This window comes from Pan paniscus, chromosome 16, assembly GCF_029289425.2.
Source record: "Pan paniscus chromosome 16, NHGRI_mPanPan1-v2.0_pri, whole genome shotgun sequence".
NCBI lineage: Eukaryota > Metazoa > Chordata > Mammalia > Primates > Hominidae > Pan > Pan paniscus.
In genome coordinates this window covers 8,286,142-8,302,404 of record NC_073265.2, presented here as the reverse complement: position 1 = coordinate 8,302,404, position 16,263 = coordinate 8,286,142, and the positions used below count along the sequence as shown (strand labels likewise).

The window sequence follows — 16,263 nt, the reverse complement described above, 5'->3', positions numbered from 1 at the left end:
TTTCTATGGATGATTCAATTTAACCTTCTAGCCAATAGGTACTCAAGAAATAGAATTATACTTTAAGATCAGCCTAGGAAAAACGTAAGTGGGGAAGTCATTCTTTGAGACATATGCCGTATACTCATTGTCAACATCTCTCATTTATGTACATGTTCATACAGGTGTAGACTATCTGGCCAACACTCTAGTCTACGTTATGGCTAGTTAACACACTTTAAAAGACTCATGTATATATTACATAAATATGCATGTGCATATATATATGAAGACCTAAATTAAGTAGAAAAAATGAATATGAAATTTTATTTTTTTAAATTAACATCTTGTTAATTATAGATAATTTAGGCAATTCTCAAAATTAAGTTCAAGAAACTTACATCCCAGAGCACAAGTGTCCTGACATGACAGTAACATTCTGGCTCCCATCTGGGAAGCTAAACAGAAAAGAGTTCATATCCACTCAGGACAAATCCGCCTCCGTGCAGTTTTCAATTCTTTTTATTCTCTTCTGTGAAGAAAAAGTCATTAAAGCATCCACACTGACAAACTAGAAAGGAAAAGTTTGGTTTGTTTCACGTGCTTTCTTGCTGGGGTCAATGGTAGTCTGCCTGGAAATGCTGCTTTAAGGCAGAAAGAGACTGTCTGCTCTCCAAGCCCAAATAACTATGGTGTTGAGACGGCCTCACTCATTGAGAAAACCAGCTTGTCAAGTACAAGTGTGTGCCAATTATAAACCAAACATTTTTTAAAAAACCCAAAACTGCAGAACCAAAAAAAAAAAAAAAAAAAAAAAGGGAAAACTAGCCGGTCATCCTGAGGCCTCTCCATTCAGGCACTCCTGTCAGTGTGTGTCACACGGGAGAGGAGGCTGTCCAGCTCCTCCCTGCACAAAACAAGCTCAGAGATGCCCAGGCATTCACTGAGACTCATTTACTAAGAAGTCAGAATGTTGAAGACTTATTAGAAAGCTTAGTTCTTCATGTCTGTGTTAGCCTGCTGTGCAGGAGATGAATCAGTTTGTGTTGACCGAGGCGTGCAAGATTGCTAGAGGGTCTTCAGTCATCAGTGGACATCGCTGTCCTTGCCTCCAATCTGAGTGCCGGCAAAGCAGACCCCCTCACAATGCTCAAGTGCCTAGACCCCCAGATTCCTGCCTCCAAGAGAAGCACTGAGTCAGACTCAACTATTTTGAATGAGTCCACCCTGCAAAAGCTAATCTCACCTTCAACGAAAATGAGGTCTTGGTGGTCAGGGTGGAAACACCACGATGCAGTCACCATATAGAAAACCCAAGAAGGTTTGTGCCTTGACCTTCACAGGCTATCGGGGTGGATCCAAGGGTGTGTTGCATGCTGGTTGGCCCTCTGGTATTGTTTACCTGCCACGTTGTCTGTAGTTTAACTGGGATGGGGAATGGTCTTCTGGCATTTAATAAAAACATACCATGTTAATAGCAGTAGCATTCTTCCTATGGAATCATTCGTATTTTGTGTTTCTTTCTTTTTAAAAAATATTTTCGGGTTTTCACGTGTGTGGTTGGGCTGTGGGTACTGGGGACTTTCTACCCATTTCATGGTACTTGGATAGGACAAACTTAGGCTCTTCCTAGAGCCATTGCTGCCACTTACATGTCGCATTTTTGTGCTATAACTCCAGGTCCAGAAAGGTGGAAGAGGATGAATATGAAGATTCATCATCAAACCAAAAGTGGGTCTTGGCTCCAAAATCCCAAGACACCGACGTGACTCTTATTCTCAACAAGTTGCTAAGAGAATATGATAAAAAGCTGAGGCCAGATATTGGAAGTGAGTGTTGTTTTTTGTTATTCTAATAGAAAAATATGCTGTAGTGATATGAAGTTTTTACTTTTGAGTAATTGTAAATTCCAAGAGTATTGCAAAGATAGTGCAGAAAGGTTTCCTGTACTTGTCACACAATAGATAACTTAGTGTGATACCAAACCAGGAGACTGACACTGGTGCCATGCAGGAACATGGCTCTGTGTCATTTTATCCCATGTAGACTTATGTAATGATCCTTGCAGTCAAGATACAGAACACCTTCATCAACCAAAAGTGGATCTCGTATCACCTCTTGCTATCCCTTTACTGTCACATCTGCTTCCTTCCCCCCAAATTTCTAACCATTGTCAGCCTCAAATTTGTTCAATTTGTTATTTTATTTTTATTTATTTTTTGTCATTTTGAGAATGTCACGTACATGGAATCATTGACCTTTTGAGACTGGCTTTTCTTTATTCAGCAAAATGATTTTGAGATTCATTCAAGTTGTTACATGTGTCAGTAGTTTGTTCTTTTTTACTGCTGAATAGTTGTTCATGGTATGAGTGTATCACAGCTTCTTTAGCCATTCATCTGTTGGGGAACATTTTGATTGTTTCCTGTTTTTGTCTATTGCAAATAAAATGACTGAGCACATTTGTATACAGGTTTCTATGTGAGCATAAGATTGTATTTTTGGGATAAATGCCCAGGAGTACGATTGCTGGGTTGTGCGACAGCAGTATGTTTAATTGCTTAAGGAACCGTCAAACTGTTTTCCAAAGTGGATACACTATTTTTCGTTTCCCCCAGCAATATCTGAGAGATCCAGTTTCTTTGTGTCCTCACCAGCAACTGGTATTTTCACTATTTTTTATTTTAGCTGCTCTAATAGGTATATATTTAATAGGTTGATACCTCATTGTCTTAATTTGCATTTCCCTAATTGTTAGTGATACTGAACTCTTCTTTTATTTTATTTATTTATTTTGCTATCAGTATAGCCTTCTCATTGAATTGTCTCTTCATGTTATTTGCCCTTTCAAAAATTGGATTATTTGGTCTTATTTTATTTTTTTACTGCTGAAATTGAGAGTTCTCTGTATATCCTAGGTATGATCCTTTATGTCAAATATGTAGTTTGCTTTTCATCCTTTTAATAGCATCTTTCACAGAGGAAAAGTTTCTGATATTGATGAAATCCAATTTATTGATTTTTTTTTTATGGAGCATGCTTTTAGAGTATTGTCTAAGAATTCTGCATGAAGCCCTAGCTCTTGAAAATTTTCTCCTTTGTGTTCTTCTGAAAGTTTTATAATTTCATCCTTTACATTTTAATTTGTTATGTTTTGATTTTTATATAAAATAAATATGTAAGATTTAGATCTAATTTCTTTTCCCCACCCTCCATGGATGCCCAATTACTCCAGCACCATTTGTTGGAGAGACTATCCTTCCTTGACTGAATTGCGTTTATGAAGTTGTCAAAAATCAGCTGGCTTGACTGGTGTGGGTTATTTCTGGTTCTCTGTTTCGCTCTGTTTTATCTGTATGTCTGTCACTCTGTCAATACCCACAATTTTTATTACCATAGCTGTATAATAAATCTTCAAATTGGATCAAGTAATTCAACCTCTTTATTCCTCCTTTTCAACATTAGCTCATCTTAACTTCTAATAGTTCGTATGCTTTTCAATATACATTTTAGAATAATTTTCTCTGTAACTACGGAAAAATCCTGCTGGGATTTGGTAGGAGTTTGTTAAGTGTAGATATCAATCTGGAAAGAACTGGCATCTCTACTATGTTGCATCTTCCAATCCATGCATATGATAGGTCTCTTCATTATTTAGATCTTCTTTATGTTCTTGTATCAGTGGTTTCTAGTTTTCAAGAGGTATGTCCTGAATGTATTTTGTTAGATTTATGACTAAGTATTTTGTTTTTTGGAGCAATTGCGAATAGTACTGTATTTTAACATTTCTTTTTGCCTGTGTTAATTTCTAATATACATAAATACAATAGATTTTGGTATGTTGATGTGTTCTCTGACTTGCTGAACTTATTAGTTATAGAAGTTTGGGACTTTTTTTGTTTGTTTGTTTTGTAGGTTCCTTGGCATTTTCTGTGTACACCATCATTGTCATCTGCAAATAAGGAGAGTGTTCATTCTTGCTCTCCAATCTGGGTATCTTTTATTTATTTTTTCTTGCCTGTTGCACTGGCTAGAACTCCCAGCACTGTGTTGAACAGCAGTGGTGTGAATGGACATCTCTGCCTTGTTCCAGATCTTAGGGGCAAAGCCTTCAGTCTTTCCCCATAAAGTATGATATTAGCTGGAGGTATTTTGTACATGTTCTTTATCCAGTTGAGAAAGTTCTCTCTATTCCTAGTATTCTGATACATTAAAAAAAGTTTCATGATACTTAAAAAAATCATGAATGGGCATTGAATTTCACCAAAGACTTCCTTTTACTGCATCAATTGGTATGATTATATGATTTTTTTCTTTAGTCTGTCAATATGGTGGATTATATTAATTGATTTTCAAATATTGAATCAGTATTGCATTCCTGGAGTAAATCCCACTTAGTCATGGTGTTTAATAATACCTCCTTTTGTATATTGCTGAATTCTGTTTGTTAATATTTTGTTAAGGATTTTTGCATGTCTATGTTTAAGGGACTATTTTTTTGAGTCTTGGGTAATATGAGCTTTATACAATGGGTTGGGACGTACTCCCTCATCTTCTGTTTTCTAGAAGAGATTATATAAGGGTTTGTGTTAATTCTTTAAATGTTTGATAGAATTCTCCAGTGATACCCTCTGGGCCAGGAGATTTCTTTTCTGGGAGTTATTTCATTTCCTTAATAAGTCTATTCAAATTATCACTTTCATATTAGGGTTGTGGTGGTTTTTTTCAAGAAATTGGTCCATTTCTTTAAAGTTGTCAAATTTATGTGTTTAGCATTGTTCATGATATTCCCTCATAATCTTTTGTGATGTCTGTAGGACCTATAATAATATCCCTGCTTCATTTCTGATACTGGTAACTTGTGTCATCTTCCTTTTTTTGTCAGTCTTGCTAGAGGTTTATTTTATTGACCTTTTTAAAGAGCCAACTTTTTGTATGATAGTTTTTCTGTTATTTTTGTTCCCAATTACATCAATTTTGCTTTTATACTTATTATTTCCTTTATTTTTCTTGCTTTGGGTTTATTTTGGTTTTCTTCTTTTTGAAGTAGAACTTAGATTCTTTTGGCCAGGTGCGGTGGCTCATGCCTGTAATCCCAGCACTTTGGGAGGCCAAGGCAGGCGGATCACGAGGTCAGGAGATCAAGGCCATCCTGGCTAACACGGTGAAATCCCGTCTCTACTAAAAAATACAAAAAAATTAGCCAGGCCTGGTGGCGGGTGCCTGTAATCCCAGCTACTGAGGAGGCTGAGGCAGGAGAATGGCGTGAACCTGGGAGGCAGATGTTGCAGTGAGCTGAGATGGCGCCACTGCACTCCAGCCTGGGCCACAGAGCAAGACTCCTCTGTCTCAAAAAAAAAAAAAAAGAACTTAGATTCTTTTATTTGAGACTCTTCTTTTCTTATGTAAGAACTTTTCCTTTTTGTACTTCTTTAATTTCATCCCATGAATTTTGGTATGTTGTATTTTCATTTTCATTCAGTTAAATGTATTTTTTAATTTCCCTTGAGATTTTTTTCTTTAACTCATGAATTATTTAGAAGCCTGTTTTGTAGGGGAACAGCAGACACTGGGGTCTATCTGAGGGTGGAGGGTGGGAGGAGGGAAAAGATCAGCAAATATAACTAATGGATACTAGGCTAATTACCTGGGTGATGAAATAATCTGTACAACAAATTTCCATGACATGAGTTTATCTATATAAGAAACCTGCACATGTACCCCTGAAGTTAAAATAAAAGTTTTTTAAAAAAACAAGCTTGGTTTCATAGAGAACTTTCATCCCAACAAGGGCATGATTTTTCAACTGAGAAACATTCCCAAATTTTACTCTTGAAGAGGGAGATTAACCATTGTGTTTTAGGTTTTGAAATGGAATTGTTTCCAAATTTTGGCTTTTGTGAATAAAACTGCTGTGAGCATTTCTGTACAATAAAAGAGAGTGTGTTTTTAGTTTCCAGGTACTTGCACATATTCCTATTATATGTTATGGATTTCTAGCCTGATTCCACTATGATCAGAGAATATACTCTATATGAGTTTAGTTCTTTTAAATATGTTAATGTTTGATTTACCATCCAGGATATGGTCTATTTGGCAAATGCTCCATGGCCTTGAAAAGAGTATGTATCCTGTCATCAATGGATGGACTGGATCCTGTTGTCTGATAGTGTTGTTCAGTTCTATATCCTTGCCTATTTTCTGTCTAGTTTTTTATTGATTATTTGAATAGATTGACAATTGATAGATTAAAAAGCAGATTCTGACCCAAGAGAGGGGTGGTATATTTGGCCAGGAGGGAAGTGGCACATACAATTGCTGGTACAGGCATGCACTGGCCTTGTGGTGACAGTAAGGGGAAGTGGGGATTGCAGCAGACGCACCGTCGGCAGGATGTGCCTGACCGTGGCTTGCTTCTTCTCCTTCAGGAGGCTCCACTGCCTGATAGCTTCCTAGCACTCACACTGCCCAGGCACACTGTCCCTCCATTTTTGCAAGCCCAGGACTCCAGCATGTCTGTAGCAGGACCTAGAACTATGCTGATTCCAGTAACCATCGAATTTCAAAATCCATGTGTGTAGTGTGGGAGACTTTGAAGATGTGGGTCTAGTGCAGTGTTGGAGAAATCATCATCCTTCATGCCTCAGTTGCCTCTCCTATGCAATGAAAGAGAGGGACTAAAATGACTCTTAACTTTTCCTTCCAGCTTTAAAATATTTCTTCAGTGAGTGATATATCTAAATTACCATTGCACAAGTTCACAAATTCAATTGTCACCACAGTGTTTGCATCCTAATTAGACAGAAAATCTTTCTAGTGTGAAGAGTGTACAGCAATTCTTCTACATTTATATAGAAAGAGATGCTTTAGAATATGTTACTGATTTCCTCCTTGATTGTCAGACACTGCTCAGTCAGAGAGCAAAGATACCCAAGACTGGTTCCTTGCCCCTCTGGATAAGCTAAGTCCAGTTGGAAGTTCATGTATCCTGTGGTAGGCTACAGTGAAGCACCTTCCTCATGGTATCACTGGGCACCACATGAATCCCCTGAGGTAGAAAATTGCAAATGGGGAGACAGTGGGTGAGCTCAGCTTCCAACCCAGATCTCTCTGGCTCTATAGCAAGATGATTTGACCATTGCACTATTTGTAGAAAACTCAAGGCAAGCCTATTCAGAAATATTCCTCACACCCCAACAATGCAGCACTTGCAAGAAGATATACTAAGGTGCTGCCATGTGCAATAGGCAAGCAGAATTCACAATCCTAGAGATTTTTCCACTGTGTACACAAGGAATTGTGAATTTCCCAAATAAAACAGCATATGTACACACCAAGAACAAGTGTTCATTTCAAAGAAGGCAACTCCCCTAAAGCATCCTGTCATTTAGTCCTCATAAGTCATCATCACATGTGAGAACATGCTCTGTGCTTTGTGAGTGAAAAGATTTTTAACAAACAACTAAACATAAGGTTATGAGGTAGGATGCTCCTCTTTGGTTTTGTGACTTTAACATTCCACCATGATCATCGTCCGGTCCTTGGGGCAGCAGAGGGGGCTGATGAAAGCACCCATGATCCCTGGGACAAATTACGACTTGTCTGCCTGTCTCGTTTAAATGCTAAATCACGTGTCGTTGGCAGAACCCAGCAACTTGATGATATTCAATCAGAAAACAGAGTCACTACCCAAGAACAGCTCTCCCGGTAAAAGATACTGAATTAGAAACCATTTTCTTTCATGGCTCAGAAGGGCTCTGCTTTAAAAGAGAACTTCCTATAAACATCTGAATCCCTTTTCTTTTCTCATGACTTTTTTTTTTTTTTTCAAATCTAGCCAATTTCATTTGCTATAACCATCAGGTCTTCTCATCCCTCATCAAGGTGCAGTCAACTTATATGTACATAATGTGCTGTACGTGGATTTACTATTAGTTTGTGGGAGAGGCCAGCTCATTGCTCACCTCCTTGACACCCCCGACCCTGGTGCACCCTGGGAGCCCCCGGGAGGCTCTCCACACTTGCGATCTTCTGATGGCGACAGACAAGGAAGGGGACTCTCCAGATAGCACTTCGGAGTAGATAGGGGCACCCCCACTTTGGTCTAAATTAACCTGTTTAATTTGAAACTCTTGAAAGTTGCACTTTGCTTCTCAGATAAAGACCAAGCCCCTTAAAAATGACATTAAGATGGAAGGCTGAGGCAGGAAGATTGCTTGAGCCCAGGAGTTCGAGACCAGTCTGAGCAACATAAGAGACCTTGTTTCTACAAAAATAATAGTAAAAAATAGCCAGGTGTGGTGGCACATGCCTGTGGTCCCAGCTACTCAGGAGGCTGAGGCAGGAGGATGGCTTAAGTCCAGGAGTTCAAGGCTGCAGTGAGCTATGACTGTGCCACTGCACTCCAGCCTGGTAGATGGTGCAAGAACCTGTCTCTAAAAGGAAAATAATTTTAAAAAGACATAAAGAGACAAGCCTCAAGTCTCAAACTATTATCTGTTTCTTTTCTACTTCTCCACTACCGTTTGCTGACTCTGTGAATCATGTGCCGGGTACTTCAGGGACACTAGACCTCCTGTTTTCTTCTTCTGGACCCTTGATTTTGCTGCTGTCCTGGCCCGTTTTTCCCCCGTCTGTGCTGAGCTCACCATGCCTGTCTTCGAGCCTCGTTGTCGCCCCCTACAGGAAGCCCTCCCTCATTTCGTGTCCCTTCCCCACCTCCCCACTGTGGTGGTGAGTTTCTTCTAGCATCAGTTTTTTCATCTTTGAAACAATGATAATACACTTCGAAGGCCTGTCTTGAGGATAATGTGGTATGGTGTGACGTGAACAGTTTCTACAGCATTGTTGTGTACTTTCCACATTGTACAGCTGAGGACTGGTCTTTTTTTTCCCCTCTAGGGCGCTGTTTCCAATTCCTAACTATAGAGGCATCCATGTATGTTGGCATCTCCCAACATACGTGGTCCAAATGCAGCAGGGCGATCCATCATCAGGAAACAATTGTGCATCACTGTTATTTTTAACAACAAATAGATGGGATTTAATAGACTCGTTCGTTCATGTTGCGTGGAAGTAACAAATCTGCATGGAATCCTCTAATTAGTTTTCATAATACAAATTGTGATCATTATGTTTTAAAAATAATGACTCCTCTCCTAGACATTATTTCTTCTCAACTGACTTCTAAATTATGGATATATCTGTTTTAGTTCCCTTCTTTATCCATCCTTTTAGGTAATGCTTCAGCCCTGTCCTTAGCTGGTTCAGGGTGATGTAGGGTGTCATTTTTCTTGGAACAGATCTTGTCATGTGAGCTGGGAAAGGCTGGAGGAGGATAAACCTTTTAAGAAAATCATGAAAAGGAAGAGAAATGGCCTAAGTAAATTTCACTTCCTTCAGGGTTTCAAGAAACTTAAACCACTCTACTGAAAACAGATGATTAGAGAATACAGATTCCCTCCCCAGTATGTGGGCAATCAACCTGTGCCAAATATGGTCATGCTGGGAAAAATAGAAGGTTACATATTGGCTTTTAAAGGTGAATAGACACTCTGTGGAGTCCTGGGCAACGCGGACTGATGGGTTCACTGAATCCAGGCAAAACATCTGAATCATCTTGTCTTGGCTGTATCAATGGCTAGAGGGCTTCTTCAAGTGTTTGCATATCCGAACTTCTGTTCCGGGCTTTTCTAAAATGTATTTTCCCAGTTCAGTTGAAACTTCTGCTAAATATGGAATAAGAATATTCAGTATGTGCTGAAGCATGGTGAGGAGGTGAGGTGTGTTATGGCTGCAGCCCATGACAGGAGATCCCAGCCTCCTCCTCTGCCAGGGCTGCCCACACACCCCACCTGGGCAGGAATGCTGGAGGAAGGTGCCACCAGGGCTTTCTTTCTTCCAGCTTTCCAGGCTGGACATGACACCGGGCACTGACTCAGGATGGCTGAGATGATGCAGACAACTCCTTGCTGGGCAGTGCAAGAGGAATCCCTGCCCGTTCCTGGATGAGGAAGGGAAAACAGAAAATGGCTGTAGAGTGGGGCTGTGTCCCCCAAATAGGTCAGGAGTTAGTTTTGTTGCAGATACTAGGTTTTAAAACAACTAAAAGCAATAAAATATGGGCCTTGAATTATAATTTTTAAATGAGTCTTCTTATGCAGCTCCTTGATGTCTTTCAGTGAAAAATTATAAGCACAGTTGAGTTGCCTTAGAACTCTAGGCTGGAAGCTGAGGGAGCACTGGTCACAGATGGGCCACCTCCAGGAGGATTGGATTAGCCAGTGGAAAGCAGACAAAGCCCCCCACCTGCATTTTTCTGAGCTGGTCTTGGTGTTAATGGAATAACCTCGCCATGCCCTGCCACAGGTTTTGAGAGATTATGTTGGAACGCCCTGTTTAAGTGAATTTTGGAGTGTATGAAGGGCCGTGCAAAGAACCAGATGTATGATTAAGATACTATGATTGATAATGAAGGCATACAATAGTCCTTCATCCTGATTGTTTCCGTATTTTAAGAAAAATAGGAGACACAATGTTTTAATCCAAAGGAGTAAAGTACAAATGCCACAGTGTAGGTGAAGGAAGTGGGAGTTGGAGGTAGAGTGTGGGATATTTTGGGGTCCCTCGATCCACTGTGTCCTGATGACTCACCATCTAGGTGCCCCAGGCTGGTGACTGCGTGCCAGACCACCCCTCTGACTCAGTGAATCAAACCAACCTTTTCCTTCTCCATGCACATCTGGTAACTGTGTTAGCTGTTCATGTAGTTCAGCCTGGCCAGTCCTCACCTGAAATCCACAGCCCACCGTGCATACGAATGACTTGTCATTTACCAGCAATTACTGTATATCCAGAAAATAATTCAAATGTATTCACTCCACTCTCGGAACAGATGTAGGAGGAGAGGAAACAGACATTCTTAATTGCTGTGCTTGAAGTAAAAGCTATTACTGTAGAGTTAGTTAACTGATTCTCTCACAAAGTTAATTCAAATGCATAAGGGAGGTGGAGAATAAATTTTGTAGAGAAATTATACCTGTCATCTCCAGGAGAGACTAAGTAGACATCCAAAGGCCACCGAGTTCAGACCTCAGCTTAACACACGTTGGCGGCTGAACTTTCCCCACCTCTTCCTCACCACTTTGGGCAGCTGACCCTTCGCACACACACCTGAGCACCTAGGATTGCACCATGCCACCCCTATTGAGGTAAAGCTCCGTGTGAGACAGTGCTGTGTTGGAGCCCACTCATGCACTTCACAGTTCATTAAAAATATGTGCTGGATTTCAAAACTAGGGAATATATAATGTGGTTTCAGCATCTAAGTATTTTATTTTTTCTTATATGCTGTTTGGCAAATAACTCAGGTGACATGTCCTGAGGTATAATCTAGTGACTGGTCTTGATTTGAATATTCAGCTCAGTTCATAGAATAACAAATGATCTGTTTCTTATGTTTATTCATTACTGCTTCAGGAATTGAGCAATGTGGATTAGAAAGTGTTTGAGTGAGAAAAGATCTGGACTCACATAATGAGTTCTCCCACCAGTTACCAGCAGGTTTCAGAGTGAAAGAGACAGCCTCACTGGACCGTGGGTTTCTGTCTCTAAACGAAATAATTAAACCTATATTCCAAGTCCTGCTGTAAGAATTACAGGTAATGCACTTTGGAACGCCAAGGCGGGCGGATCACGAGGTCAGGAGATTGAGACCATCCTGGCTAACATGGTGAAACCCCGTCTCTACTAAAAATACAGAAAAATTAGGTGGGCGTGGTGGCAGGCGCCTGTAGTCTCAGCTACTCGGGAGGCTGAGGCGGGAGAATGGCGTGAGCCCGGGAGGCAGAGCTTGCAGTGAGCCGAGATCACACCATAATTCATAAGATGGCAGGGGGCATCAGGTGCCTTCCATACTTCCCAGCTCCGCACAGTGCTTCGGCTCCTGTTTCGGGTTGGTTTGTGAGTACCGGAATAGAGCCCTTAGACAACTTTACTGTCATAAATGCTTTGCCTTACATTGAACTTTCAGTTCAGCTGTCTGCATTTCATCAGTCTGTAATTAACATCCATATCCAAGACATCTTACAGATCCTCTTATGAAGTATTACTGTGCCTATACTGATCAGATTATCGTTCTCATAATCCATAATTCAAGGACCAATGTAAACGCAAGATCATAGTTTCCTAGGATATCATGGTTTGAAGGGATTCTAAAGGACATCTAATCCAACAGTTCACAAACCTGGCATTACGTCAGAACTGCCGGAAGAGCTGGAAGTCAGAGCCCAACCTCAAGAATTACTGAATCGGAATAGTTATTCCGTTTTCTAGTTCCTTGATTTCCATTTTGATAACCGTTCTGCTTACTTTGTGTTTCATGTGTTGTTTTTCTAGTTTTGAGGTGGAAGACGAAGGCATTGATTGGAGACGTTCTTTTCTAATTTTCTTTTTATTATTATTATTATTTTTTTAATTATACTTTAAGTTTTAGGGTACATGTGCACATTGTGCAGGTTAGTTACATATGTATACATGTGCCATGCTGGTGTGCTGCACCCACTAACTCGTCATCTAGCATTAGGTATATCTCCCAATGCTATCCCTCCCCCCTTCCCCCCACCCCACCACAGTCCCCAGAGTGTGATATTCCCCTTCCTGTGTCTATGTGTTCTCATTGTTCAATTCCCACCTATGAGTGAGAATATGCGGTGTTTGGTTTTTTGTTCTTGCGATAGTTTACTGAGAATGTTGATTTCCAATTTCATCCATGTCCCTACAAAGGACATGAACTCCTCATTTTTTATGGCTGCATAGTATTCCATGGTGTATATGTGCCACATTTTCTTAATCCAGTCTATCATTGTTGGACATTTGGGTTGGTTCCAAGTCTTTGCTATTGTGAATAATGCCACAATAAACATACGTGTGCATGTGTCTTTATAGCAGCATGATTTATAGTCATTTGGGTATATACCCAGTAATGGGATGGCTGGGTCAAACAGGGATCTAGTTCTAGATCCCTGAGGAATCGCCACACTGACTTCCACAATGGTTGAACTAGTTTACAGTCCCATCAACAGTGTAAAAGTGTTCCTATTTCTCCACATCCTCTCCAGCACCTGTTGTTTCCTGACTTTTTAATTATTGCCATTCTAACTGGTGTGAGATGGTATCTCGTTGTGGTTTTGATTTGCATTTCTCTGATGGCCAGTGATGATGAGCATTTTTTCATGTGTTTTTTGGCTGCATAAATGTCTTCTTTTGAGAAGTGTCTGTTCATGTCCTTCACCCACTTTTTGATGGGGTTGTTTGTTTTTTTCTTGTAAATTTGTTTGAGTTCATTGTAGATTCTGGATATTAGCCCTTTGTCAGATGAGTAGGTTGCGAAAATTTTCTCCCATTTTGTAGGTTGCCTGTTCACTCTAATGGTAGTTTCTTTTGCTGTGCAGAAGCTCTTTAATTTAATTAGATCCCATTTGTCAATTTTGGCTTTTGTTGCCATTGCTTTTGGTGTTTTGGACATGAAGTCCTTGCCCGTGCCTTTGTCCTGAATGGTAATGCCTAGGTTTTCTTCTAGGGTTTTTATGGTTTTAGGTCTAATGTTTAAATCTTTAATCCATCTTGAATTGATTTTTGTATAAGGTGTAAGGAAGGGATCCAGTTTCAGCTTTCTACATATGGCTAGCCAGTTTTCCCAGCACCATTTATTAAATAGGGAATCCTTTCCCCATTGCTTGTTTTTCTCAGGTTTGTCAAAGATCAGATAGTTGTAGATATGCGGTGTTATTTCTGAGGGCTCTGTTCTGTTCCATTGATCTATATCTCTGTTTTGGTACCAGTACCATGCTGTTTTGGTTACTGTAGCCTTGTAGTATAGTTTGAAGTCAGGTAGTGTGATGCCTCCAGCTTTGTTCTTTTGGCTTAGGACTGACCTGGCGATACGGGCTCTTTTTTGGTTCCATATGAACTTTAAAGTAGTTTTTTCCAATTCTGTGAAGAAAGTCATTGGTAGCTTTATGGGGATGGCATTGAATCTGTAAATTACCTTGGGCAGTATGGCCATTTTCACGATATTGATTCTTCCTACCCATGAGCATGGAATGTTCTTCCATTTGTTTGTATCCTCTTTTATTTCCTTGAGCAGTGGTTTGTAGTTCTCCTTGAAGAGGTCCTTCGCATCCCTTGTAAGTTGGATTCCTAGGTATTTTATTCTCTTCAAAGCAATTGTGAATGGGAGTTCACTCATGATTTGGCTCTCTGTTTGTCTGTTATTGGTGTATAAGAATGCTTGTGATTTTTGTACATTGATTTTGTATCCTGAGACTTTGCTGAAGTTGCTTATCAGCTTAAGGAGATTTTGGGCTGAGACAATGGGGTTTTCTAGATATACAATCATGTCGTCTGCAAACAGGGACAGTTTGACTTCCTCTTTTCCTAATTGAATACCCTTTATTTCCTTCTCCTGCCTAATTGCCCTGGCCAGCACTTCCAACACTATGTTGAATAGGAGTGGTGAGAGAGGGCATCCCTGTCTTGTGCCAGTTTTCAAAGGGAATGCTTCCAGTTTTTGCCCATTCAGTATGATATTGGCTGTGGGTTTGTCATAGATAGCTCTTATTATTTTGAAATATGTCCCATCAATACCTAATTTATTGAGAGTTTTTAGCATGAAGTGTTGTTGAATTTTGTCAAAGGCTTTTTCTGCATCTATTGAGATAATCATGTGGTTTTTGTCTTTGGCTCTGTTTATATGCTGGATTACATTTATCGATTTGCGTATATTGAACCAGCCTTGCATCCCAGGGATGAAGCCCACTTGATCATCGTGGATAAGCTTTTTGATGTGCTGCTGGATTCGTTTTGCCAGTATTTTATTGAGGATTTTTGCATCAATGTTCATCAAGGATATTGGTCTAAAATTCTCTTTTTTGGTTGTGTCTCTGCCCGGCTTTGGTATCAGAATGATGCTGGCCTCATAAAATGAGTTAGGGAGGATTCCCTCTTTTTCTATTGATTGGAATAGTTTCAGAAGGAATGGTACCAGTTCCTCCTTGTACCTCTGGTAGAATTCAGCTGTGAATGCATCTGGTCCTGGACTCTTTTTGGTTGGTAAACTATTGATTATTGCCACAATTTCAGCTCCTGTTATTGGTCTATTCAGAGATTCAACTTCTTCCTGGTTTAGTCTGGGGAGAGTGTATGTGTCGAGGAATTTATCCATTTCAAAAATCAATGAATCCAGGAGCTGATTTTTTGAAAGGATCAACAAAATTGATAGACTGCTAGCAAGACTAATAAAGAAAAAAAGAGAGAAGAATCAAAAAGACACAATAAAAAATGATAAAGGGGATATCACCACCGATCCCACAGAAATACAAACTACCATCAGAGAATACTACAAACACCTCTACGCAAATAAACTAGAAAATCTAGAAGAAATGGATAAATTCCTCTTTTCTAATTTTCATATTTAGTGTCATTAATTTCCTCCTGTGTATTACTTTATTAGCATCCTACAGATTTCAGTGTTTTAATTTCACTTACATTCAATAAAAAATAGCTCCTAATTTCCTTTTTGATTTCTTCTTTGACCAATGGAATATTTAGTGTGGTATTTATTTTTCAAATATTTGAGGTTATTCCAGATATCATTCAGTTATTGATTTCTAATTTAATTTCACTGTGCTTAAAGAACATGCTCTGAATAACATAAATTCTTTTAAGCTTATTGAGAGCTGTTCTATGGCACAGAATATGGTCTCTCATGCTGTGTACTTGGAAAGAATGTATATTCTGCTGTTGTTAGATGCAGTTGTTTCATAAATTAGACAAATTAGATGAAGTTGGTTTATACTTTTGTTAAAGTCTACTTGCTGCTTTTCTATCTATTTCTATTAATTACCAAGAGTGAAATCTTGATATTTCTAGCAATAACTGTAGCTGTATTTTTCTTTAGTTCTATCAGTATTTGAGTCATGAATTTTGAAGCATTATTACCAGGGGTAAATGCATTTAGGATTTTTATGTTTTCTTAATTAATTAACCACTTTATCATTGTATAATGAACGTCTTTATACCTAGCAACATTCTTTGCTATGAAATCTACTTTGTCAGGTGTTAAAATAGCCACTTCAGCTTTTCTTTGACTAATGTTAGTATGGTATATACGTCTTTCCATCCTTTTACTTTTAACCTATGTTTGTCTTTGTGTTTAAAATGCGTTTCTTGTAGATGACATATAGGTGAATCTTGCCTTTAAAAAAAAAGCCCAATCTAACAATC

The 16,263-nt window shown here is 39.3% G+C and overlaps 1 protein-coding gene across 2 annotated transcripts in view; it reads left to right on the top strand.

Annotated features, from left to right (window-relative positions):
* GABRG3 (gamma-aminobutyric acid type A receptor subunit gamma3) overlaps nucleotides 1-16,263 on the top strand; it is a 558,288-nt gene that overhangs the window by 4,226 nt on the left and 537,799 nt on the right. For both annotated transcript variants that reach the window (XM_034938408.4, XM_034938409.4), the window contains exon 2: nucleotides 1,660-1,808. In XM_034938408.4, the coding sequence (XP_034794299.1) occupies nucleotides 1,660-1,808 (149 nt within the window). The remainder of the gene's footprint in view (nucleotides 1-1,659; nucleotides 1,809-16,263) is intronic.